Source organism: Pongo pygmaeus, chromosome 12 (assembly GCF_028885625.2).
Source record: "Pongo pygmaeus isolate AG05252 chromosome 12, NHGRI_mPonPyg2-v2.0_pri, whole genome shotgun sequence".
Lineage (NCBI taxonomy): Eukaryota > Metazoa > Chordata > Mammalia > Primates > Hominidae > Pongo > Pongo pygmaeus.
The window spans coordinates 105,892,082-105,918,225 of NC_072385.2; the positions used below are offsets into that span (position 1 = coordinate 105,892,082).

The 26,144-nt window shown below is 36.9% G+C and overlaps 1 protein-coding gene across 6 annotated transcripts in view; it reads right to left on the reverse strand.

The window, feature by feature from the left end:
• The window catches only part of BABAM2 (BRISC and BRCA1 A complex member 2), a 544,147-nt gene that overhangs the window by 284,244 nt on the left and 233,759 nt on the right, over positions 1–26,144 (reverse strand). For all 6 annotated transcript variants that reach the window (XM_063649424.1, XM_063649425.1, XM_054474868.2 and 3 more), the window contains one exon: positions 11,532–11,606. In XM_063649424.1, coding sequence (XP_063505494.1) covers positions 11,532–11,606 — 75 coding nt within the window. The remainder of the gene's footprint in view (positions 1–11,531; positions 11,607–26,144) is intronic.

The window sequence follows — 26,144 nt, forward strand, 5'->3', positions numbered from 1 at the left end:
AATAGGGCAAATCCAAAAAGCTGTTATGAAGGGATTAAGTCTACACATTGGCTTAGAAGAACCAACTGCTTAAAACTGGATTAGTAAGACAAGGAAGTATGGTCTTTTACAAACTCAAGAAGTACTAATTAATGCTGATGCTCAGAGTCGTAATAAACACTGACCTGATCAACCCTCCCTGGAGTTTTGTGCTTATTTTTGAGCACCATAGTTTAAGAGAGATGCTGGCAATCTGGAACACTCCCTAAAGAGAAGTATGAAGATGGAGAAGGATTTAAAAACCTGCAACATATTTGGAAAGTGTAAAGGACTAAGAATGCCTAGTCTATAAGTTTTAAAATACAAGTGTTGCTGCTATATGATATATGCATTCCTTAAAAAATTGCATTCTAGTAAATTACATACTAAAAATAAGAGACTTATGAGGAAAATATAGACCACTTAAGGCCTGCACAACTTTGTAAGCACAGCACTGACAAAAACCAAAGTAATTTCAGTAAAATATTAATGTATTTAAGATGCTATATTCCCAATAATAAGTGATACAATAAATAATACAATATGCCTCCAAAGCTTGCTATGTTCATCTGTATTAATGTACTTTGCATTTAGCTGCTGTTATTTAGTGGTCAAAATAATTAATGTGCTAGAGAAAAAGTCAACTGTAAGCCATAGCTGCTTTTGCATTATACTGACAGGCTTCTACTATTTACCAATTGTGAATGAACTAATTCATGTTACTAAAGCATGTCCTGTAGCAGAACAGACTGTACTTAAATGACGATCACTATAAATGGGGACAGGGTAGTAAAGCAGGTCAACTGATAATCATTTGAGATACACCTACATTCTAAAATTGAAATTTTGAAAAAAAGAAAGAAGTACATCATTAAAAAAAATTTAAAATAAACTGTATAACAATAAAAGAAAGCCAAAAGAGGAAGGCTCTCTTTTTTAAAAAATAAATTTTATTGTGTATATTTAAGGCATACAACCTGATGTTATGGGATACATACAGACAATAAAAAGGTTACTACAGTGAAGGAAATTAATACATCCATCATCTCACATAGTTACCCATTTTTTGGTAGTTGTTTTTATGGCCAGAGCAGCTGAAATCTACTCATTTAGCATGAATTCCATATGTGGTACAATTTTATAACCTGTAGTCCTGTTGTACATTAGAGTGCTAGACTTGTTCATCCTACACAGGTGCTCTTCGTACCCTCTGATGCACACAGAAGATGTATCCTACATCCCCCCATTTGCCACTCACCACCACCCCCAACCCATGGTAACCTCTGTATTGTTCTCCGCATATATTTGAAATTTTTTTTAAGATTCTACATACAAGCGAGATCATGCAATATTTTTCTTTCTGTGTCTGGCATATTCCACTTAGCATCATATCCTCCAGGCTCGCCCATGTCGTGGCAAATGGCACATTCTTTTTTAGGACTGAATAATATTTCAAAATGTATATGTACCACAGTTTCCTTATCCATTCAACCACTGATGAACAATTAGGTTGTTTCCATATGTTGGCTATTGTGACTAAAGCTGCAATGAACATGGGTGTGCAGAGATCTTTATGAGGTGGTGATTTTATTTCCTTTGGTTATATGCCCAGAAGAGGCATTACTGGTAGTTCTATTTTTAATTTCTTTAGAAACCTCCGTTGTGTTTTCCATAATGGGTTACCCCAATCTACATTCCAAGAAACTACCTGTAACTTCTTTTTTCCAAGAAACTACCTGTGACTTCTTCATTTTTAGTAAGAAAATATATATACCATTGTCAGAATTACCATAAATCATATTTGGAAACTTAAGGCAAGTAAAAATTTAAGTTTTGAATTCTACATAAGGGAAATCAGAAGAGAGGAAAAATTAAGTAGTAAACAACTCTGTCATAATTTCAATGAAATTTTTTCTTCTTTTTTTAACTTTTATTTTAGGTTCAGGGGTACATGTGCAGGTTTGTTATACAGGTGTATTGCATGCCACAGGGTTTGGTATACAGATTATTTTGTTACCCAGGTAATAACCACAATACTTAACAGGTAGTTTTTTGATCCTCACCCTCCTCTCACCCTCCACCCTAGGGTAGGCCTTGGTGGCTATTGTTCCCTTTTTTGTATCCACATATACTCAAAGTTCAACTTCCACTTATGAGTAAGAACATGCAGTATTTGGTATTCTGTTCCTGTGTTAGTTTCCTTAGGATAATGACCTCCAGCTCCATCGCTGTTGTTGCAAAGGACATGATCTCATTGTTTTAATGGCTGTACAGTGTTCCCTTGTGCATATGTACCACATTTTTTTCATCCAGTCTACCACTGATGGGCATTTAGGTTGATTCCATGTTTTTGCTATTGTGAATAGTGCTTAGTTCCAGAGTAAATTCAATACTTTGAAATACAAATTAAATGACTTAATGAAATCAAAACTATTTGTATTCTGCACCTGCACCAAGCTCAGAAGTGTATTAAGTACCATCATATTTATTATCTCATTAATAGTCCCAACAATCCTGTGTGGTATGCATAGCTATCTTAGTCAGTTCCAGTTGCCATAACAAAATACTATAAACTGTGTAAAAAACAGAGAGTTGTTTCTTACGGTACTGGAAGCTAGAAAGTCCATGATCAAGGTAGCAGCAACTGTGGTGTCTGGTGAGGGCCTGTCTCCTAGTTCACAGATGGTGCCTTCTCACTGTGTCCTCAGGCCTGTTAGCCCTCTAGGGCTTCTTTCATACGGGTATTAATCCCATTCACCAGGGCTCCACCCTCATAACTGAATCACCTCTAAAGGTCCTAACTCCTAACACCATCACCTTGGGGATTAGGATTTCAATATATAAATTTGGGGGAAGGTGGGTACAAAATTTCAGATCATAATAATAGCTAACCTCATTTGAACGGTTTGGGAAACTAAGACTTGGAAGATAATTCAGTAAATTTTATGTTACTAACAGATGATTTAAAATAAGAGAGAAGATGGAATAAAAGAAGGAAGGTTTAAAAAAAGGGTAGGGGGAGAAAGAGAAGAAGGGAGACTTCAACAGAGTTGAAGGTACTAATCAAACATAAACAGAGACCATGGTATAAAAACCACGGACACTCACTGAGCCAAATCCCTTTACTTATCTATTTATGATGCATCAGGTGTCTTTGTGAAGAAACACTCCCCTCCATCATCTAGAAAAGGGATTGGCAAACTACTGCCTATGGGCCAGATCCAGCCCAATGCCTGGGCTGGATAAAAAAAAAGGTTTATCCTTTACTTTAAAAATAAATGTTGTTTTGTTTTTGTTTTTAGAAATTCATCTTTTAATTGACAAATAATAACTGTACATATTCATGAAAAACATAGTGATGTTTCTATACACATAATGTATAGTGATCAGATCAGGGTAATTAGCATATCCATCATCTCAAACATGAAAATAAAGTTTTATTGGAACTCAGCCACACTCATTCATTTACATATTGTCTGTAGCTGCTTTCATGCTATGAAAGCAGAGTTGAGTAGTTGTGACAGAGACCATATGGCACACAAGTCTAAAATTTTACTATCTTGCCCTTTAGAGGAGCCTGCTGGACCCTGAACTAGAGTGTATTTTTCCGTAAGTCCTGTCTGCTCTCTAGAGAAGGGAGGTGGAACAAGGACGAGGTACTGAGAGCAGCCATGGGTCCACTGCTTAGTAAAGAAAGAGACAGATTCCCTGCAGAGTGAGTGTTCAGACCATCTCACTGCTTTCTTTGTGATTAAGTCTCAAATGCAAATTTTGGCTCAAATTTAGCAAGGATAAATCAGTCTTATTATAGGAGTAAACAGCACCCTACTTTTACGGCACTATCTTCCCGGTACTCCTTCCTACTTTTAGAAAAGTATGCCCACTCCTATTTGATTAGACAGAAATTATTTCCTTTAAGATAAGAAGATGAGGGTTCTATGTGAATTCTTTATGGTCCTTCAAGTACTAGACGACTATTTTGCTTTAAAGCTAGATTTTACAAGAGTGTGTTAAAGCAGTCTTTCTCTCTAAAAGCTGATTATTAAGTGTGACTTTACTGAATCAAAAAAATTCCCTGAACTAAAAAGTCTCAAATTCAGAGGAGTTATTTAATCTGTGGTTTACAGAAAAACTTGTAAGGTCAGCCTTTGAATTTATATATTCTTATCAGAATCAGAGGCTTTTCAATATTTCTATCTTACATGTGCTGAAAAAGAATTATAATCAATACATACCACCCTAACAAGCTTGCTGGATTTTAAATAAAGAGAATATCTGGGGGGAAATTACCAGTTTCCTTTCTAGCAAACATGTAATGCTAAATGGGCTTCAAGCATTTCCAAATAGTAAAAGACAATGCAAGAATTCATCCACAAAAAAATTCCAGTAACATTAATCAGTCTAATGTTCTTCTGGGTACAGAGAATGCAAAATCTTCCCCTGTTCCTAAGGGCAGATGAGAAGAATGAGAAATTTCAAAACTGTGCCAACTTATTCAATCTTTAATGGCAAGTCACAAAATGTGACTGTCATACACACACTTTGTTTTTTAACACTCATGCCATTACCTATTTCTCCTAACTATATAAAAGAATGACAGCACCACTTGAAATGGGCTTTTCCAGGCAAAATTTCCTTTACACTTTCCCAGGAGAGAACATTGATATAATGATCATATTTAAGCATATCACTAATTAAAACAACTTCTTAAGAAACCTTCTCTATGATTACGGCCGGGTGTGGTGGCTCACACCTATAATCTCAGCACTTTGGGAGACCCAGGCAGGCAGATCATTTGAGGTCAGGAGTTCGAGACCAGCCTGGCCAACATGACGAAACCCCATCTCTACTAAAAATACAAAAATTAGCCAGGCATGGTGGCACGTGCCTGTAATTCCAGCTACTGGGGAAACTGAGGTATGAGAATTGCCTGAATCCCAGAGGTGGAGGTGGCAGTGAGCCGAGATTGTGCCACTACGCTCCAGCCTGGGTGACAAAGCAAGACTCTGTCTACTGAAAAAAAAAAAAAAAAAAAAAACAACCTTCTCTATGATTAGTTTGGCTAGTATGCTATCATTTCAGTTGTTTCTTCTTAATAGTTTCACTTGATCATTTCAGTTCAAGTTTCCATACCATTTCCAAAATTCATTTTGTCAGATACCCACTGAGTATATTTTCTAATCATTCATATCCTCATGAACACCAACAATCTGGCCTCTATTCTGGTCATCCTACTGAAAGTGTTCTCTCTACTCTCACCATCCCTATCATCCTCACAAATTCAAATGCTTTTTTTCTTGGTTCTAATTCTTTCAATGGCATTTGAGTATTTCCTTCATCATGAACATTTTAAAACCCTGATTTGGCCAGGCACGGTGGCTCATGCCTGTAATCCCAACACCTTGAGAGGCCAAGGTGGGTGGATCACCTGAGGTCAGAAGTTCAAGACCAGCCTGCCCAATGTGGCAAAATCCGCTCTCTATTAAAAACACAAAAAATTAGCCGGGCCTGGTGGTGGGAGCCTGTAATCCCAGCTAGTCGGAAGGCTGAGGCAAAGGAATTGCTTGAACCTGGGAGGCGGAGGTTGCAGTGAGCCGAGATGGAGCCACTATACTCCAGCCTGGGTGACAAGAGCGAAACTCCATCTCAAAAAAAAAAAAAAACCACACCTTGACCTTTATGACTCTGAGCTCCTGTTGTCCTTCTACATATACGACAATTCTCTTCCATTGGATTCTCCAAATTCAGGCTTCTCCACAGTTGTGTGCAAAACTTCCTCCTTCATAAGGTTCTCTTTGGTTTCAATATCCTGCTTCTTTTCCACCTTGACCTTTTAGCACCTCTCTCATTCTAGCTGCCAATAATCAAAATGAGATATTCTGTCAATATCTTCAAATAAACACAGTCTTGGGCAAGTAATTGAATTTCTTTGGACTTCTCCTTATTTCTATGTCAATTAAGTGAATTATCCAGAAAAAGATGAAAGAGTAGGAATTTCAGAGCCAGAAAGAAGAGCGTGAGCAAAATGACAGCACTGGGAATTCTCACAGCACTGGTAGGACACTGCGGATGGCTGCCTTTCTGAGACTAAATGCACATTTTGGGAAGCTGTGTAAAACAGCACTGCACGGGAGAATGGGCTCTAGAAGCAGCATCCAACAAGTAAGTACTACTCGTTTTGAGAAACGTTACAGGAGACTAACAGTAATACTGCAGGAAGATTGGGTACTGAAGAGAATGGGGCCAAGGAAATAGCTCCCACCATGATAACCCAGTTATAAGGGGATTAAGACTACCTGCTAAATGAAGCCTAAAATCAATCTCCCAGCATTCAGTATCTTTCCAACTTTTTTTTCTGGTTTTATCTCCCAGTAGTCTCTTGCAGGAAATTTCTCTTGCAACCTAGATTACTACTTACTCCCCAAATCAAGTATGTCCTCACAGTCCTACCACTGACTGCATGATCATCCATCCCTGATCTGTTCCTCCTCTCCCTCCAGCCTTGAAAAGCTATGCTGCTTAGAGATCTAGCTAATGCCAAAACTTGGTCATAAAGATTTTATGACCTAATCATTCCAATCCATAACAATCTTACTCTTTTTAAAAGCTTACTGGGCAGGTAGCGTACAAGTTAACACTTAGCTATTTATCAGTAAATGTTAACTTATCAATTATAAGATCTCTGAGGACAATGAATATGCTTGAATTTCTTTTTTGTTGTTTGTCTAATCCCAGTATCATTTTATGGCAAAATCAGTACTTAGGTGTTCTGCACAGTACCACACTCAAAAACCAAGCCAAACTCATTCTGGCCACTCTGTTGCAGTTGTGATAAGTGGCTCAGGATATTGAGTGGCACTCCAGTTCAGGGTTCTCCTGTTACCCACTGGGTCATAGTAAGATCTCCCTGAATACCACACTGTATAGTATAAATCAAGGAAAGTGAAGAAAAGCCTTCTGCCACCCACCTGGTACAAGACGGTTAGATTTTAGAGCAAGGGTCACAAATTAACCCACAGGCCATGGCTACGACATAGAAGTGTTCTTGCAGTGTTTGTAAACAATATTTATCATTGCTATTACTTAAAAGATAGTAGTTTTTCATATTAACAACAACAACAATAATCCCTGAGATTCTGGGCTCCTTTTAATAACATCTGGATATCTGGCAACACCAGTCCCAAACTATCAAATGGAAAACAACTCTGTAGCTGTATAGTAGCTGCTGCCTTTAGATGAAGCACGTACATGCCAGTTCACTCCAGTCCCTACCATTTCCTATTGTATTGTATCAAGTCAGATTCACTCCTTTTCAGTACTTGCCTGGCTCTGTGAATATCTGCATTTACTACTAGGTTTGGTTAGAAAGCAGACTGACTATAAGTAGGTAACCGGCTGGCCAATGTCAGGCTGAGGAGATTGCTCCTACATCAGATAATCTCAGCACACCTAGATGCTCTCTTCCATGTTAGTGATCTGCTTAGACCATTGTATAGTTACATATTCACAACTCTCTGCCTATCCTAGGCTCCTGAACAAGTCTAGACACCCTGAACTGAATTCCTGCTTTCTGCTTCTGTTTGGCAAAGTGACCTGGGCTCTGCATTGATTGTGCCCTGACTGATCAGTACAGCCACAGTGACTTCAAAAGAAGGATGAGAGCTTCATCTCTTGTATAAATAACCTATTTTAGCTTTTTCACACTCAATTAATTTCGCTGTAGTGTCATGATTCGGATTCCACAGTGGAACTAAATTTCTACATGCAATCCATCAGGATGAATGGGCTCAGTGTGTGATATTAAATAATGCCAGTAAAAGTCCAAGTACTTCAGTCATAGTCAATTGGTTATAGCCCTACTTCTAACCTGGGCTAGGGCTCAATGATTTCTAGTTTAGAGATACTCCAACAACAATTTAGCCTACATAAACAATACGGTCTTTTCTTACCCAACAAAAAAAAGTTAATGTTGATTTTCTTTGCACGGTTATATTTGCCATATCCACTATCAGCAGGAAATAGTTGCTATTTAACCCTCCAGTTCAGTGGGATAAAACAATTTGCCTCCATATTTTTGTATGATGCTACTGAAGGGATTCCTAGCTCTAGGATTTAACTTCACTGTATTCTGTATAAAACTGGCTTATTATTTTAAGTGACCAATTCAAACACACATCATATTTACAAGTAAGCCTCTCCTCCCCGCCAAAATACTGTATTCTTAGTTTCTAAGCTTCTTGTTCAGAGAATAAAAATTTTAGTAGACAATTCAAACCTTTTCTTTAGCTACTTTTCTATGGAGTATGGTTTTACAGAAAACAGAAGCAAAAACAAAAACACAGCCTTCTTAGCATCATATTGTTAGGTTCACTAATTCTCAGGACAAAAATAAAGACAGGAATACACATACAGCACTTTTCACCACACTCTAAGAAAATTAAGAGCAGCAGCATCTAATGACTAGCTGTTCGTTAAGAGAAAGTATGTAATTATAAAACCATCTTTCTTTGGTTCAGTAACTGTAGAGAATACTTGCACTTTGATCATTTCTGTAATCTCCTCTTTATGCTGGGGACCACAATTTCTCCCCATAAACACACCAGTTGAGAAGTTCAGGGGTACACAACTGAGCCCAGTGGAATAACATAAGACAGTTGGTCTACGCCTGATCTGTAAAGTACTAAGTATGGACTGTTTCCTGCTATACAGACCACAGAAGAAGAGGATTTGTATGAAATTTCTCATCTGGTCTACATGAGCTCATGCTGGATTTCTACCACCTGCAAAATGAGAATCCTAACAAATACAGAAATATTTTTCGTGTTTATGTTAGTGATTCATCTGACCCTTTGATTAACCTCAACCAAAAGTGAAATTCAGACTCTGAAATCAGACTTCATCTTCAGAATAAATTCACTCTATCCCCTGTAAGAACCACATATGTTTACAATACAATATTAAGGGAAATCATATCACTGAATATTGAATGGCTTTTTCATTTTAACATAAAATAATTCTATTAGTGGGTAAAACAGGCACACCTGCTAATATGAACTTATGAGTGAATGATGGCCTCATCATAGTGTAATGAAATGTCATTGTAGCAAATCAATAGGGTATGCAGTCAAACTCCATACTACTCAATATTTTCAAGTTCTACCTTCCCTTTTATTTGTTTGAAATGATAAGGTAAAACTATATTGATGCTGGTGAAGAGTATCCTAACCCTAGGAATTCAGGAAGTTTATTTTTGTAGTTAGACTATCAATTATAGGCCTAGTAATTAGATGAGGAGCATCCAAATGCAAATAATATGTAAAGCAGCTCCTAAGGCAAACTTCCTTTGAAGAGCATAACCACATGTTACAACAACTTTAGGAATGTAGATATTAAAACCCTCAACAAGTATTCTGGATTGTTTCTGGTGTGCTGGTAGGTTTCTGTTTTTGTTTTTTTTGGCTGTTGCTTTGTGTTATACAAGAGTTTCTCCTTTTTGGTCGTTGTTGTTTTACTCTTTTTGTATGAACTTTAAAGATCCAGAAGGACATTAGTGTTACAATGTAGATATTTTATCTACAGAAGAGACATCATTTCACAGTAATGCAGGGATTAAACAGCATTACAGTTTTGGCAAATAGATTCCACCTTTCTCTTAACTGACTGGCAAGGAAAATAAGAACAGCATACAAAGTTAGAATTCTTAAAATAAAAATATGATAATTTGATGCTGAAGAGATAAATATGAGACTATGAGCCAACAAACTTTATTTTTCCTTTGACCCTTCAAGAATATGAGCAGAGGCAACATCAATTTCAAATAAACAGGAAGACTGCTGAAACTGATAAGGCACAATAAATTAAAACAAAGCACTGTAACTGTAAATTGTGGATTATATAAATCATGTACTTTCATATGCTGTTTAACTTGCCTCTAAATGAGCTGAAAGAGAGTTTTAACTGGAATACATGGAGGAGGTCCTGAGTATATGCTATAACGGTTTCTTAGAAGACTGCTTACTAGTCTAATAGAGCACAGTAATTGCCAAAATCAAATTAATTATGCTTGGTTATCACAAATCTAATATATATATTTTCCACAACAGGATTGTAGAGAAACTGATAGAAATTGATGATTTCCATTCTTACTTGGACTTTACAACCCTTGGGTACAGAATGGAGAACTAGTCAACTGGAAACTAAAAACGAAAGTTTAATGAAGTACAAAAATCCTGTGTTTTACTTAGAGAAAAAGAAAATAATTTTCTTCTTTAGATGGGCTGTATAGACCAGGAACAGTGGCTCACACCTGTAATCCCAACATTTTGGGAGGTTGAGGTGGGAGGACCACTGAGACCCTTTCTCTACAAAAAATAAAAAATTAGCTTGGCACAGTGGTGCACGCCTGTAGTCCCAGTTACTCAGAAGGCTGAGGTGGGAGGATCACTTGAGCTTGGGGTGAGCTATGGTCACACCACTGCACTCCAGCTTGGGTGACAGAGCAAGACCATGTTTCCAAAAAAAAAAAGGATGGAATGTATTAAAAAAAAATTCCCTAACCTTTTCTATGGTTTATAGTTTATATTCTACTAAGTCATACTTATAACCATTATCAAAATTAATATCTAATATTATTTATTGATTAGTACAATATGCAAGCAAACTTGTACAAAGATTCTGTCTTTTCTCTAGGCAGTTATGAATACCATTAATTCTCTGAACAACATCAAATTAGGAAGGTAGAAATTTTTCTTACACTAGATTGCAATTAAAGAACCACAAGTACAAATACAGCACAGAGGGAGGCCAGCCAAATCTTTGTTTTTGTTTGTTTTTTATCTGTTGTTTTTTGTTTTTTGAGATGGAGTCTCACTCTATCACCCAGGCTGGAGTGCACTGGTTCGATCTTGGGTCACTGCAACTTCTGCCTCCCAGGTTCAAGCGATTCTCCTGCCTCAGTCTCCCGAGTAGCTGGGATTACAGGAGCCTGCCACCATGCCCGGCTAATTTTTGTATTTTTTTTAGTAGAGACAGGGTTTCACCATGTTGGCCAGGCTGGTCTCAAACTCCTGACCTCAGGCGATCCGCCCGCTTCAGCCTCCCAAAAAGCTGGGATTACAGGCATGAGCCACTGCGCCTGGCCAAGGGCCAGAACCTCGAAGGCACTTGCTAGGGTGTTTGTAGAATGGAGTGGCGACTAATATTGCATATTAGGTAATTTATATGAGAGTCTTTCATTCCAGTAACATTATTAAATAAAAGCGATTTTTCCCAAAGTTTAATTCACTTATAATAATTTTATTTTAATATGGAAAACTCACTTCTAAATGACTTTCACAGTTACTATTTTAGCTTTTAGGTAACAAAACAGCTCAATGGAACTTCATGTAAGAAATATTTTTAATAGAATTCGTCATCTGAACAAAATGCTGACAAACAAGTCATACAAATATTGAGTTAAACAATTACTTAAAAAGCTCACTTATATTCTCATACTGATAATCATATATTTTTACCTTGAGAAGGTATGTGGGGATATTGCTGAAATCCACGGGCAACTTCAAAAGGAAACGAGCTGAAAATTCACCAGTCTGTAAAAAGAAAGTTGTAATCGTAAGATTAAAATCAAAAATAGATTATGAAGTGACAATTATAGCCAAGGCCACAAGTTCAACCTGTTCAAAATGCAGGCATCTTCAATTTGGTTTTCCTAACATTAGGCAAGAAAAAAAGGTTGGAAAAGTAGGGGAGGATCAGAAAGAGTTCTTAAATTATTAGTTACTAAAAAGCACAATTTGAATTTTTAAAATCTGCATTTTAAATGTACAATAAAATTATAATGTAGCAGTATTGCCTTTTTGTTTCTTAAAAGTATGAAAAGAATATATGAATGTATGATTATTATTTTTTTAATCCCAAACAATAAAGACAGACCTACCCCTTTGATTCATTTGTTTTTATTAAAGCATTGAGACCACATCACTAATATTTATAAAACACAAGGCTGATGGCATACACCACCATCCTTTCTGTAGTATGTCTGGAAGTACATGCAACGGTCAAACTTCTACCTAGCAGTGGGTATTCAAAATAAGTTTCTCATCTCCTGAAAGTCCACTATATCATTATCATTAACTGATGTTTTTTCATAACTCCCTCCATGAACTAATCTCTATAGGAAAGAGGTACAGAGGTTTGGCGATTTCAAACATTTAACTAAGCTATAAATAATAGCTTCTATTTGCTAAAACAGAAAACTCATTTAAAAGAAAAACGTTTGCCTCCCAATTTTTATGATAGGAAAGCCTAGGGAATCACTTTTTTTTTTAACTTTGTCATAGTCTAGAGGAGGAGTTTTCCAACTAGATCATGCAGAGATCTAGAGGTGCTAGAGAACCTCTGCAAAGGTAACAAAGATGTGTCCTGACCTGGTGGAATCCTCGGTCTTCCATCCTGTCTCACTGCAAGTGTGCAGCTCAGCCTGGTATTTTGACATGGTGCGTTTTACTTAGACATATTTGAAAAAAGAACTCCAGAAATGATCCAGAACTACTCATTAAAAGGATGTCTATCCTTTTAATATTGTAACTACCAAAGAGTTCCCGCTCTTTAAAAAATGAGTAGCACAAACTCCCCTAAACACATCTTAAAACATAGCAAGCGTTTACAAATATTTGTATGAGTAGGTGGATGAATGTACCTAGGCACACATGCATAGCACTTTAGAAAATTTCACCACAGTCGCCACTCCATTCTACAAACACCCTAGCAAGTGGCTTCAAGGTTCTGGCCCTTGCCCGGGCATGGTGGCTCATGCCTGTAATCCCAGCACTTCAGGAGGCCAAGGCAGGCAGATCACCCGCGGTCAGGACATCGAGACCAGCCTGGCCAACATGGTAAAACCCCATCTCCACTAAAGAATACAAAAATTAGCCGGGCGTGGTGGCACGTGTCTGTAGTCCCAGCTACTCAAGAGGCTGAGGCAGGAGAATCACTTGAACCTGGGAGGCAGAGTTTGCAGTGAGCCAATATTGTACCATTGCACTCCAGCCTGGGCAACAACAGCGAAATTCTGTCTCAAAAAAACAAAAAAGGTTATGGCCCTAATTTTAAAACTCTGATCTAAAACCTTGAAAATACAGACAGAAATATAAACCTTGAGCTCTGAAGATAATAATAATAACTAATACCTGCCTAAATGTTGTTTGTTTTACTGCTCACAACATCTTTTAACTTACACCGACTTCCGGCTAAGGACAGAGCATTTCTTCATTACCATAAGCCTAACCCTGTGCCAGACAAGGCGGAAATGAGAATTGAATGGACAGAATCAAATATGAGGCAAGCCAGAGAGAGTGATAGAAGCCACTGTGCCACCAGGAATGCCAATGGTGAGAAACAGGATGGATGCTCAGAGCTGAGTAGCTATTCTCAGTATTGAATGCCATAATGTGCAGGCTACTCACAACTCAACATTTGGGAGAATACTTAAGAGCCACTAAGGATCTACAAATAACTCATCATGGTGGGTGGGAGAAGGTTTGTGAGATCCTATTATAATTCTTGCCTTCTGTTACAGTCCAAGATTACCAAAAGGTGTGGTTTTGGTATTATGTTAAGCTCCTAGATGACTCTAAAACTAACATACTCTGGTAAGTGTGGTTCTTTGGATCAAGACACAGCTAAACCTAAAAATGTCTGTTTTTAAGTACAAGGGGTCATACTTTGAAAGGGGTAAGTGTAGAGGCAACAATAACAGCATAGAGTTAAATGGGAGCTTATAAGAGGGACACCTAGCCCAGTGAGAGTTTGGGGGTGTAGAAGGAAAGACAGAAAAGTCTTCCCTTAGCACTGTGTACAGTGCCACAGAAGAAGGACCACTCATAAAAGAACACATGCTACAGGCCGGGCACAGTGGCTCACGCCTGTAATACCAGCACTTTGTGAGGCCAAGGCAGGCAGATCACAAGGTCAGGAGTTCGAGACCAGCCTGGCCAATATGGTGAAACCCCATCTCTACTAAAACTACAAAAATTAGCCAGGTGTGGTGGCATGTGCCTGTAATCCCAGCTACTGGGGTGGCTGAGGCAGAAGAATCATTTGAACCCGGGGGAGGTGGAGGTTGCAGTGAGCCAAGATCACACCACTGCACTCCAGCCTGGGTGACAGAGCAAGACTCCTTCTACCAAAAAAAAAAAAAAAAAAAAAAAAAAAATCATGCTCCCAACAACTGTCCACATTCTCTTTCTCCTATATAATTAATTTTTCCCTTCTTTACTCAATCACTTTCATCAGCATATAAACATATTTTTTTTTTTTTTTGAGACAGAGTCTCACTCTGTCCCCCAGGCTGGATGAAGTGCAGTGGCGCAATCTCAGCTCACTGCAAGCTCCGCCTCCTGGGTTCATGCCATTCTCCTGCCTCAGCCTCCCAAGTAGCTGGGACTACAGGCGCCCGCCACCACGCCTGGCTAATTTTTTGTATTTTTAGTAGAGACAGGGTTTCACCATGTTAGCCAGGATGGTCTTGATCTCCTGACCTTGTGATCCGCCCGTCTCAGCCTTATAAACATCATTTTTAAAATGTCTCCATTCACTTCATATCCTTCTTCAGCTCCCATTTCATTTCTCTGTTTTACTTTAAAAAATAATCCCCTGTAAAAAGTTAATCTATATTTGAGGTCTACATTTCCTCTTTTATTATTTTCTCTTAAGCCCTCACCAGTCAGCCTTTCCCTACCACCACTCCACCAAAACAGTTCCTCAAGGTCACCAATGACCTCCCCATTGCCAAATTGAATGATCATTTCTTGGTCTTCATCTTAGTGTTCTACCAGCAGCATTTGACACAGCTGATCACTCCTTTCCTGGAACATTCTTTACTTGGTTTCAAGAGTTCCAGTTTCTCTACTTCACTGGCTCTCCCTCTGGTCTCCTCAATCCTTGAACATTGGAGATTGGGGTATTCCTGGGCTTCACTCTAAGACCGCTTTTCTTCATTTACATGCCCAGATGATCTCATCCAGGCTCATGACTTTAAATCATGTATACACTGATGACTCCCAACTTGTGTATCTCCATCCCAGACCTTTTTTTAAATTCAAATTTCATATATCCAACTCCTATAAACAAAACTAAATTCCTGATTTTGTGCTCTTCTCTTGATATTTATTCCTCATTTCAGTAAATGGCAATTCCATTCTTTCGGTCACGCAGGCCAAAAACCTAGAATCATTTTTGACTTCTATCTTTCCCTCTCACCTCACATTCAAAGTGGCGGCAAAATCTTGTTAACTCTCCCGTTCAAAATATATCCTGAGTCTCCCTTCAAAATATTGACTTTTGGACTCTCCCTTCAAAATATATCCTGAGTCCAACCACTTTTCACCACCTCTCTAACCACCTGATCTGAACCACCTTTATCTCTACACCTGGACAACTGCAATTGCCCCTAACTGTGTCAGCCCTTGTTGGCCTGCAGTTTATTCTCATGACAATAGGCAGAGTGATTCTTTCAACACATCACTTGGATTCTAATCCTCGTTTGCTCAAAACTACCAAATGGTCAGGATTTAGCTCCTTTACAGAGTAATTTGACAAGTTAACAATTGAGCAAAGGTGGAAAGAGGGTAAGAAACAAACCATGTGGAACTGAAGGAAAAACACTCCAGGCAAAGAGAACAAGTATAAAAAGGGTTGATGCAGGCATGTGCCTCTGTGTTCAGGGGATGGCAAAAAGGTCAGGGTTACAGGAGCAAATAAGCACTAACACGGATCAAAGTCACCCAGAAACTCTCTCCTCCGTGGTATGAGCAATTTCTAAACCCCTGAAAGATGTGCAACAATCATTCATAAAATTAGTGAGTAAGAAAATGGCTACTACATCTATGTGGAACAACTGTGAAGTTATTCCTGGGGATATTGAGGCAAGCTTTTAAAAAGTACCATGGGATTCAAAGTTTGGGGAAGGGAATTGGAGGGATGATGATAAACCAAACTCAAGTCATTTCTTCATTTTCAGTTTATAAAGCAAACCACCTACCAATAAATAAATAACCACTTCTGCCTACTAGTGTAAAATGTCAACCTGTAACCTGTAAATTAAAATGCAATTTTAAAACTTTTAAACTCAGAGGTGTGTGTGTGTATATATATATGCCTGTTTTTTACATATACATACATATATAAACAACAACAAAAGTGAAATGTAGGATTTTAAAAGTTAAAATAACTCTTGTACATATAAGGTAATAGGAAAGATAATTACATATTTAGCACTTGGACTCATTTGAACTGCTAGTTATTTTAGTCCATGCACTGCATTTTAGCTCTTTTGCCCTATTTTAGTTTGTACAATATATTTTTATTCTACCAGCTATTTTAGAACAACATTCTTTTAAAAACTCTCAGATGATCCCTACTTTATTCCTTCTCAAAATGTTGATCCTAGAATTAATATAAATTTGTGTTTATTGGCAACAGGCTGATTTACACAACTAATGTCATACTGAAAGAAATGTTGGTCCCAGGACTGATATAAATTTTTGTTTATCAGCAACAGGCTGATTTACACAACTAAATTCATAATAAAAGAAACAATACTATGAAGGGAATTTGGGAAACCATAAAAAGCACTTTATGATTGCCAACTTTCAAGCCTATCATACATTCCTTATTTTGCCATTGGAAGAACAAAGAAAACTCAGCACTTGTTTCTGACAGCACTGGAAATGTTGAACACTAAGACTCAAGAATTCAGTTTTCCATTCTGGCACTGATTTTCCTTATGACCTATAAGCTAATCATCTTCTGTGAAACTGAGTATATGATAATTTTCAAACAATCTTAATGTAAAATTAAGTTATAAACTGTAAATGAAGAGCAAAACAAGTGAAAAATCCTTGTTCTACCTCAGATAATGACTTTTCATGTGGTTTTATATTTGAATTTCCAACAGCTATTCGAGCAATTTATGGTCACTCAGCTGTAATGTCAAAGATTGCTTTCACAGCAATCTCTCCTGTAAGCTGAAAATGAGACATTTAGATGCCGCCAAGTGAACAGAATAATTTGATTTTTTTTTTTTTTTTTTGTCAGTCTTTGGTCAAAATCTTCTCTTGGATAGATGCAGAAAATTATCTAACCTATGACTGTTAAAATGTCAGCCTTTCTGCCAACTGTCTTAATGGCAATTTCCCCAGCATTAGCAATAAATATGTGCATATTTCCTTTTTTCAAGTTATAGCACGTTGGCAAGTAACTTAAACCAACAAGACTCTGAGTTTTGGCAATTTATTAGGTCTAAGCTTTTCTTTTGGTAATCACAGCTGTGACAGTTTTCTTCTCCTTTTAGAAGTGACAGGTAGACATTTTGTGCAGAATGGAGTCCAAGTTCAGGTTGCTCTGTAAGGGAAAATTTTACTTCCTTTCTTAGAGACACTTCCCTTGTCAACAAACAAGCTTTTATCTGAAATTGACTGCTCTTACCACTTAGACAGCTAAAAGCTAAGAAACACTCGAGTGATTATAACTTTAGCTGGGTGACAAACTGGTAAGGCTGATTCTTCAAATGGACTCTGAAAACCAGTGAGCCTAAATCTGGAGATTGTTCCTTAGCACATGCATAAATATACACTAAATGTGAAAAGGAAAGTCAAAGTTAGCCCAACTAGAATTTTATAATTTACAAAATGTTTTCTAAGATATGTCATTTAATTATCCCAAAACCCTGCTTGGTAGATACAATTCATTTATACTTAGAAATGAAAAAACTGAGGCCTAGAACAGTCAAGAAACTTGCCTACAGTTATTGAGAGAGTAACAAAGAGTCACAGAGCTCAACCTCAAGACTCAAGGTGTATTCATCCATTCACGAGTATGTATTAACGGCCTAAAATGTGTCAGGCACTCCACTAGGCATTGCAAACTAGTGAGTAAAAGAGACAGGACCACTGCCCTCATGGAGCTTATAGTCTAGTAGGTGAGTCAGATATTAATCAAAATAATCACTCCCATCAATTATAACCTGTGTGGAGAAATGGGAACACTTAAACACTGTTAGTGGGAATGTAAGTTAGTTCAGGCAGGTGGAAAGCAGTTTGAAGATTTCTCATAGAACTAAAAATAGAACTACCATTTGATCCAGCAATTCTACTACTGGGTACATACCCAAAGGAAAATAAATCGCTCTACCAAAAGGACACCTCCACTTATATGTTTATTATAGCACTGTTCACAATAGCAAAGACATGGAAACTACCTAGGTGCCCATCCATGGTGAACTGGATTTTTAAAATGTGGTACATATACACCATAGAATACAACACAGAAATTAAAAAAGAACAAAATCATGTCCTCTGCAGCAACATGGATGTAGCTGGAGGTCATTATCCTAAGGAAATTAATGCAGAAACAGAAAACCATATACCACATGTTCTCACTTATAAGTGGGAGCTAAACACTGAGTACACACACACATAATGATGGGAACAACAGACACTGGGGACTCCAAAAGGAGGGAGGAAAGAAAGGGGACGAGTTGAAAAACTTCCTATTGAGTACTATGTTCACTATTTGGGTGGCAGGATCAATAGAAACCAAAACCTTAACATCACACAAGTTAACCCTGTAATAACCCTGTACATGTACCCCCAAATGTAAAACAAAAAATAAATAAAATAAATTATAACCTGTGATAAATGCTATCAAAGGGCACAGTGCTCTGAGAGCAAATTCCAGGAGGAAATGAACCATCTAGGGTTGGGGGCTCATTACTTGGAGGGAATTTTTTTTAAAGCTAAGTCAAAAGACCACATGGAAAAATAAATAACACCAGGCAGGAAAAGTCTAAAGAAGAAAAGCAATGAGAGGGAACTGTACATAAAGCATAATTTTTCTCTGGTCACTTAAGATTTTCTCTTTATGTCTGGTTATCAGTATTTTTACTATAATGTTTTGTTTTAGTTTTTCCTTGCATTTATCCCAGATGGGGTTTGTTGAGCTTCTTGAATCTGTACATTTCTGTCTTTCACCATATTTGGAAATGTGTTATTTCGTCAAATACTTTCCTGCCTTCTCCCTTTATCTTCCCCTTCTAGGACTCCCGTTTCTTATATATTAAACATTTTGATACTATCCCATAATATCAAGGCTCTGCTTTCCCTTCTTCCAAGTATCAATGTCCATCCAGTATCTGCCTGCTTTGATCACTCTCTAGTGTTTTCAGGCAAATGGCTCTATATTTTGCTCGGAGCGCTGAGCTGTTGTGAAGAGTTAGGTCAACAGGAGCTACTTGGCCATTACAAAAAGTGCAACTTGACAGAAATCTACAAATATTTTAATATACTGTTGACAATACTGTGGAGAAACAACCACTTTCATATATTGCTGCTGGGTTAATAAACCTGTATAAACTTTATGGAAGTTACTTTGACAATAAAATTATGAACACATAATCTTTGATCCAGTAATTCCACTTCTAATTATTTATCTTACAGACATACCTGAACACATGCAAAGTGAAATATATACAAGATTATTTATTACAGTATTGTTTGTAATAGCAAAAGATTAGAAGCAAACTTAATATCCAATAATAGAGTTCAGATGTAATAATAATTCAATTATACAATGTAATAATATACAATTGTAAAAAAAGAATGAGAGAGTTCTATATATGTTTATACCGAAAAAATCTCTGAGCTATATTAAGTTAAAAGGAAGACCCAAAACAGTGCATAATATACATTACCATTTGCATAAAAAGGGGGAATATATATTAGTATTTGCTTATATATGTACAAACTAACTCTGAAAATCTATACTAGAAAAAATTTATGTTAGTGCTTACCTGGATAGGAGGAAAGTGGTATGATTTGGGTGGACAAAGGACAAAGATGGGAGGGAGACTTTTCACTATATTACTTTACATAGACTTTGATTTTTGAACAATATGAATACATTATCCATTCGAAAAAATTTTAAGGAATTAAAAAAATAAAACTAAAAGCGTATATAATGAAATGTCCACAATTCATGCATTATTCATTCATTCATTCATTGAACAAATATTTACTGAGCACATACTGTGCCAAGTACTAGGCTAGATAATGGAGAACTTAAGACAAAACAGTTTATGTGTCCTCAAGGAACTTAAAGTCTATTTTGACTAGACTGGCAATTAAACAAAATAGTACAACATGGTAAGTGTTTTGACAGATATTCACAGGATGCTTTGGAAGTAATTTAATCGGGACACTCAGTTTCCAGTGACAGAACTCCAATCAAACTAACTTGAACAAATAAAAGAGAATTTATTGAAAGGATATGAGGGATCTCGTGAAACTTAAGGATAAAAACATAGCATGGCCTCAGTTCCAAGGATTCTAATACCCACAGAATTTTCTCTTAGTCTCTTGTCTCTGCTGTCTCTGTACTTCATTTTCCTTTCTACTTGCCAGCTTCTAATTCTTTTGACCAGATGTTACTAGAAAAAAGTTCCCAGATTTACATGTTACAGACAAATTACTCATACAGAGACCAACCTCACTCCCTCAGTACTAACTCCAAATTCCCAGGGAAGAATTCTGTTTGGCTTAGGTTGAGCCTCCCTGATCTAATCAACACATTTCCAGAGTTCTTTGAAGTAAATAAGTTAATGGTATCATAAATTCTTGAAAATAATTGAAAAACTAGGAAACTCTTTTCTGAGGAAGGAAACAGACTGCATCATTTGTACATTTCCGAAAACAATTTTTTAAACACCTTAAGAGTTTTCGTACAGAATACTTGAAATGTAGGATTCTTTTTGCCTTTTGCCTTTTAGTACATGAAAAAAAGGCATTAAAACCCTCCTCAGCTGGTCCTTGGACAACACTTGTCCATTTCCTTCGTGGTGAGAACACTGTGCAAGGAGTGCACCCTACATCTAAATGGCCACCAAAGAGATGGAGCAATGCACCCATCAGTTCAGAACAAATGAGTGGCCTCACAAAGATAAGTAAGATGGTGCAGTTAGAGTCCTTCCTCACATGCTGTTCTGAAAAGTATAGGCAAAGGAAATGGAAAGGATTTCCTTTGTGTTTCGTATGCTTCCTGAAAATAAGGTCTTTTCCACTTGACGCATCCTGCTGCTGAAAGTAACTTGAATTTCCTACTGATACCTCTACTATTTAAAAAACAATAACAGAGTTCCTTTGGAATATCAGTATGATTTTAAAAGTTATAATCTACACCTTTAATATTCTGAGGTATAAAGTAATTTAGGTATCCACACACTACTTTTTATTAATAAGGTTAAAAACCAGAGATATAAGCTATTGTAAGCAAGATCTTAAGTATTTCCATTGACATGCAAGTCAAAATTCAGTACAACAAATTCCATTACAAAGACAATTAAAAAGGGAGCCACTGTCATGGTTCATTTATTTTAAATAATGTCCAACTCCTAACAGTTCCGTGTGGTTAAAAACAAAACTAAACAAATATGGTCAATTCCTTGGAGTATACTGTAGCATATCTGACCACCACACTACACCCTTTTCAAAGGAGCCACCACATGTTAATCCCCATGTGAAATGCCATCAGGACATAACTCCCAAGCAGCAAAAATTAAAGGGAGATTATAGGTGAAGGTCCCTGCATGCCCTGCTATATATGGCTGACTGGCATGACCACAGCACCTACTACATCCTCATGCCAGTAGGGGAAAGGCCATCCACTTCCAGCCTCCCCAGATATTTTGATCTTTCTCTTAGCAACTCTTGCCCTCCTCTCCTATCACGCTAGACCAGTGCTGTCTGAAAGAAAAATAATGCAAAGCATAAATGTGTGCCATATATATAATTTAAGATTATTTAACATTTTCCGACAGTCACATTTTAAAAGGCAAAAAAAGACAGGTGAAAAGCTAATAATACATCCCACTATATCCAAAATATTAGCATTTCCACATGCAATCAACATAAAAATTATTAATGAGTTTTTTTGTACTAATTCTTCAAACTCTGGTGTGTATTTCACATGTGCACACATCTCAGTTCAGACTAGCCACATTTCAAATGCTCGATAGTCACATGTTTGACTAGAAGCTCCTGTATTGGACAGCATAGTTCTAGAAATTTTCCCATTAACATTAATCCCTACATTAAGGTAAACACTCCCTGCCACAAATACCTAAAGACTTACGTAAGCTACCAAATACCATAAACCTGAAAGATTCCTCACAAGCAGATTGACAAATGTCAGTGAGTTAATGGGAATGACCATGAGACAGCCTCTTTTAGCCAATATCTTTTTTCTTTTTCCTCCAGAAACTGTCTAAACCTATTGCCTTTCCTTCCTCTTCTCCACCTCTCTGCCTAATTCTCTGAAATCTGTTTTCCCATCCTCAGAAGTCCATCAGAACTGCTCCTGGTAAGATAAGCAACACTCTCTTTTTCTAATTTTCACTTTTACCTTCCTCTCTACACTTTATCTGCACCTTGGAGGTCACAGCCTCTATTGGTCACATACGGTAACTTTATGATTAACAGCATTTTGAGAGATCCTACAGGAACAATCACTGAAGCGGCACTTATTGAGCACCTGTTATAATAACTTACAAGGATATACCAAACAAAGCTAATAGTAATAATAACACTTTGTATTACTTGACTCCATATTTATTTAACTCTCTGTGTCCCACACAAGATCTAATTTAATCTTTGTGTCAAGGTCCAGACAACAATGTAGTTATCTCCAGGAAAGTGACACATGGAAAAACCTATAGTCACACAAAAAGAACTGGTGGCAGAATGAAAACCCAAAGCTCCTGTCCCCTAGATCACTCTCCCTCTCCAACACATCTTCAAATGGCCTCTGCGTAGAGGAGCTCACACTCAAACATTGCTCAGATACTTTCCCTTTGCACATGATAATGCAGCACGATGACATGATGGAAACATAAGACATTAACTCAAGTGAGGAGATACCATAAAATGGCTCCTTTCTTTTCTCCACAATATTTTTAATGTTGCCAGAGCTTAATGGATAAGCCAAAGATTTTTAAAACCTTACTAGGATTTGGGTCAGATACAAGCAAAAAAGGTAATTGTCTCACATCCCCATTATAAAAGCATAAATCATTATTAAGGAAAAAATATGTTGCTTAAAAAACTGTTTTCTCTCACAGGTCACCCATTGATGATTTTTATATGTAAACTATATGGTTTTGGAATACCTCAAAACTTACATTTCATATCTCAAAAAAAAACACTTTAATCAAAATGTTAGGTATGATAAGCCAACTTTAAGTTCTGGAAATCAAAACAAATCAAAATAAAATTCACAAATTTGCTTATTGGGCTTTGTTGCAATTAATAAACACTGTGTTTGAATATTTGTCCTCTCCAAAACTCATGCAGAAATTTAACCCCCAATGTGGCAGTATTAAGAGGTGGGGCCTTTCATGGGTTACTGGGTTAATGGATTCATGGGTTGTCATAAGAGGGGACCTAGTAGCTTTACAAGAAGAGAGAGATTGACCTAAGCGAGCATGCTAGCATGCTTAGCCCTCTCACCATGTGATGCCTTGCACCATCTCAGGACTCTGCACAGAGTCCCCAATATCAAGAAGGCTCTCATCAGATGCAGCCTCTCAATTTAGGACTTCTCAACTTCCATAACTGTAAGGAATAAATTCCTTTTCTTTATAAGTTATTAGTTTCAGGTATTCTGTTGCAACCAACAGAAAATGGACTAAGACACACTGGTTCTTCTGATACACACATCCATGACAAAAATGTTAACAAGGCAATATAAAATAGAGATAATCATAAATAATAATAATAGAGGCAATATAAAATGAAACCTTAGGATTTACCCATTGAGAAAATGTATGATGTATCTTTTTTTGATATATTATATCAAAACAGGATATATACTTTTAATAGTAGTTCTTACATTATGGGAATTCATCACTTTAAAATTATGATCTTAAAAATAGCTCTGCTCAAACGGGTAGCAGTAGAGATCTTTGTGGTAATGGAATATCTGCATCTTGATTTCAATAGTGATTACAGGAAATTACGTGTGTGATGAAATGGCACAGAACTATACACATACATTGTACCAATGTCAATTTCCTGGTTTCTGTATTTTTTTATAGTTACAGAAAATTGAACCACTGTGGGAAACTGAGTGAAGGATACTCAGGATCTCTACTTTGCAACTTCCTATAAATCTATAATTATTTCAAAATGAAAATGTTTACAAAATATAAAATAAATACACTTTTAAAAAATGACTCCGAGCATGCAGGCAGAAAAGTCTTCTTCATTCTTAACATTAAGCTTGCATCCCAATATGCATCTGTTTTCACCTGTTTAGAAAAACAGGGGTTTCCTAAACATTATAGTTTTATAATTATTATTACTATTTCTTAAACATTATAAAACCAGCATAGACAAGGACTACAATGTCTAAAAATCATTAAAAGAGATGAGCAAAGCAATAAGGAGAAACAATTTGATAAAAATACAAAGTTAAAGAATTAGACAATAAAGAATGGGTATTTTTTATTAATGTTTACTTTCAAATGTGTGCTTGCTAAAACTTCTAAATGGAGGTTCACGGGGCAGGGAGAAGAGTGTCTGCATAGGGTGAGGAGAATAGTGTATTTCAAATTCGCAGGCTTGTCAGAAGACTGATAGTAAATCAGAGCCCTTTTCCTCTTCTACATGATAACATTTTCCTCATGCCAGCTGATAGTAAAAGGAAGAAGCATATCAGGTTTTTCAAAGCCTCATACTTTCAGAGCAGAAATGTTTTTAAGAATATAAATGTATGTGGCAGAAAGAAAAATTCAGTGATGACAACAGCAAAGACCATCCTCTCTAACAGATACAGAACTGCATAATGCAAAGGGATTAAATAATCATTCCTAGTCTTAGATTCTTTATAGCAAGCATTTATCAGATGGACTACTTGGACCAGAAAAAACTAAAATACTTGAATTTCCATTCAGATCAGGAAGAACCTATTGATTCTTATAATGTTTCATTTAGAGAATATACTATTTTCATGTTTTAATTAAAAAATATCCATTTATTTCACATAAAAATGTCCTCATGTTGCAAAATGCCACTAAGACATAATAGATGTGTTTTACTGATCAGTATGCCAGTTGAATATATGCTTACAATTCTTATTCCCCATATATGTCATGTCCCTAAGTTTTCCCCAGTCATACAACCCACTGACCATCTCTCTTGAGAGAGCCATCTATGTCCACCTTCCTTCAGGGTCTAGCTCAGTTGACCAGTAAAGGCTTTCCTTGGTCACTCCCTTCCTCAGTGATTGTCTCTTCTGCTGAACGCTCACACAGCCTGTATATTCCATTTGAGATGTAATCTATCCAGTATTGTTCAAATTCCTCTTTTACAGATATAGATTAAACCTTCTAAATTGGATTTTAACAGTCTCAGGAGCCAAAGGCATATCTGATCTACTTTATTTTTTTTTAACCCAAAACCTAGCATAGTAGACTTTCCATAAATCTATTAGTCCCATACTGGCTGAGCCCTACTAAAGTGCATCTTGTTAGTTTGGTGCAGCATTCCAGCACACAAAAATAATTTTTAATGTTGATTCTGTAATCTTGCACAATAGCTATCTTTTTAAGCTCTGTGCTAGCAGAAAAAAGAAATGCATACTTTGTATGGGTTCATTCAAGTCCCTAACAAAACCCTTAACAAGACACGATCAAAGGAAAAGCCCTGTGACATTCCACGAAACACCTGAGGCTGGTAAGAGTTATACCCAAACTTTTAGGTGGAACGCTTCCACAGATCCCAACAACTAAGAAAGGAGCATAAGTCAGTGGAATCCTAAGAGAGAAAGACCAAGTGCCTCCCTGAAAATGAGATCATCTAAGTTTATGATATTACCCTTCCTTAAAGAAGTAAACTAAGTTTGTCATGACAGTTTCCCAGTTACCCAACTATTTTTCCAATAGACTACTGCATTTTTATTTTAATGTTTGCAAATCATCTACTTAAATATCTGAGCTTAATTTCTTTAAAAATCTCCAGGATGTTGTTATTTATCACAGTCTTCTAGGATCTTTCTGCTTCTCTAAAATTTCTCAAAGA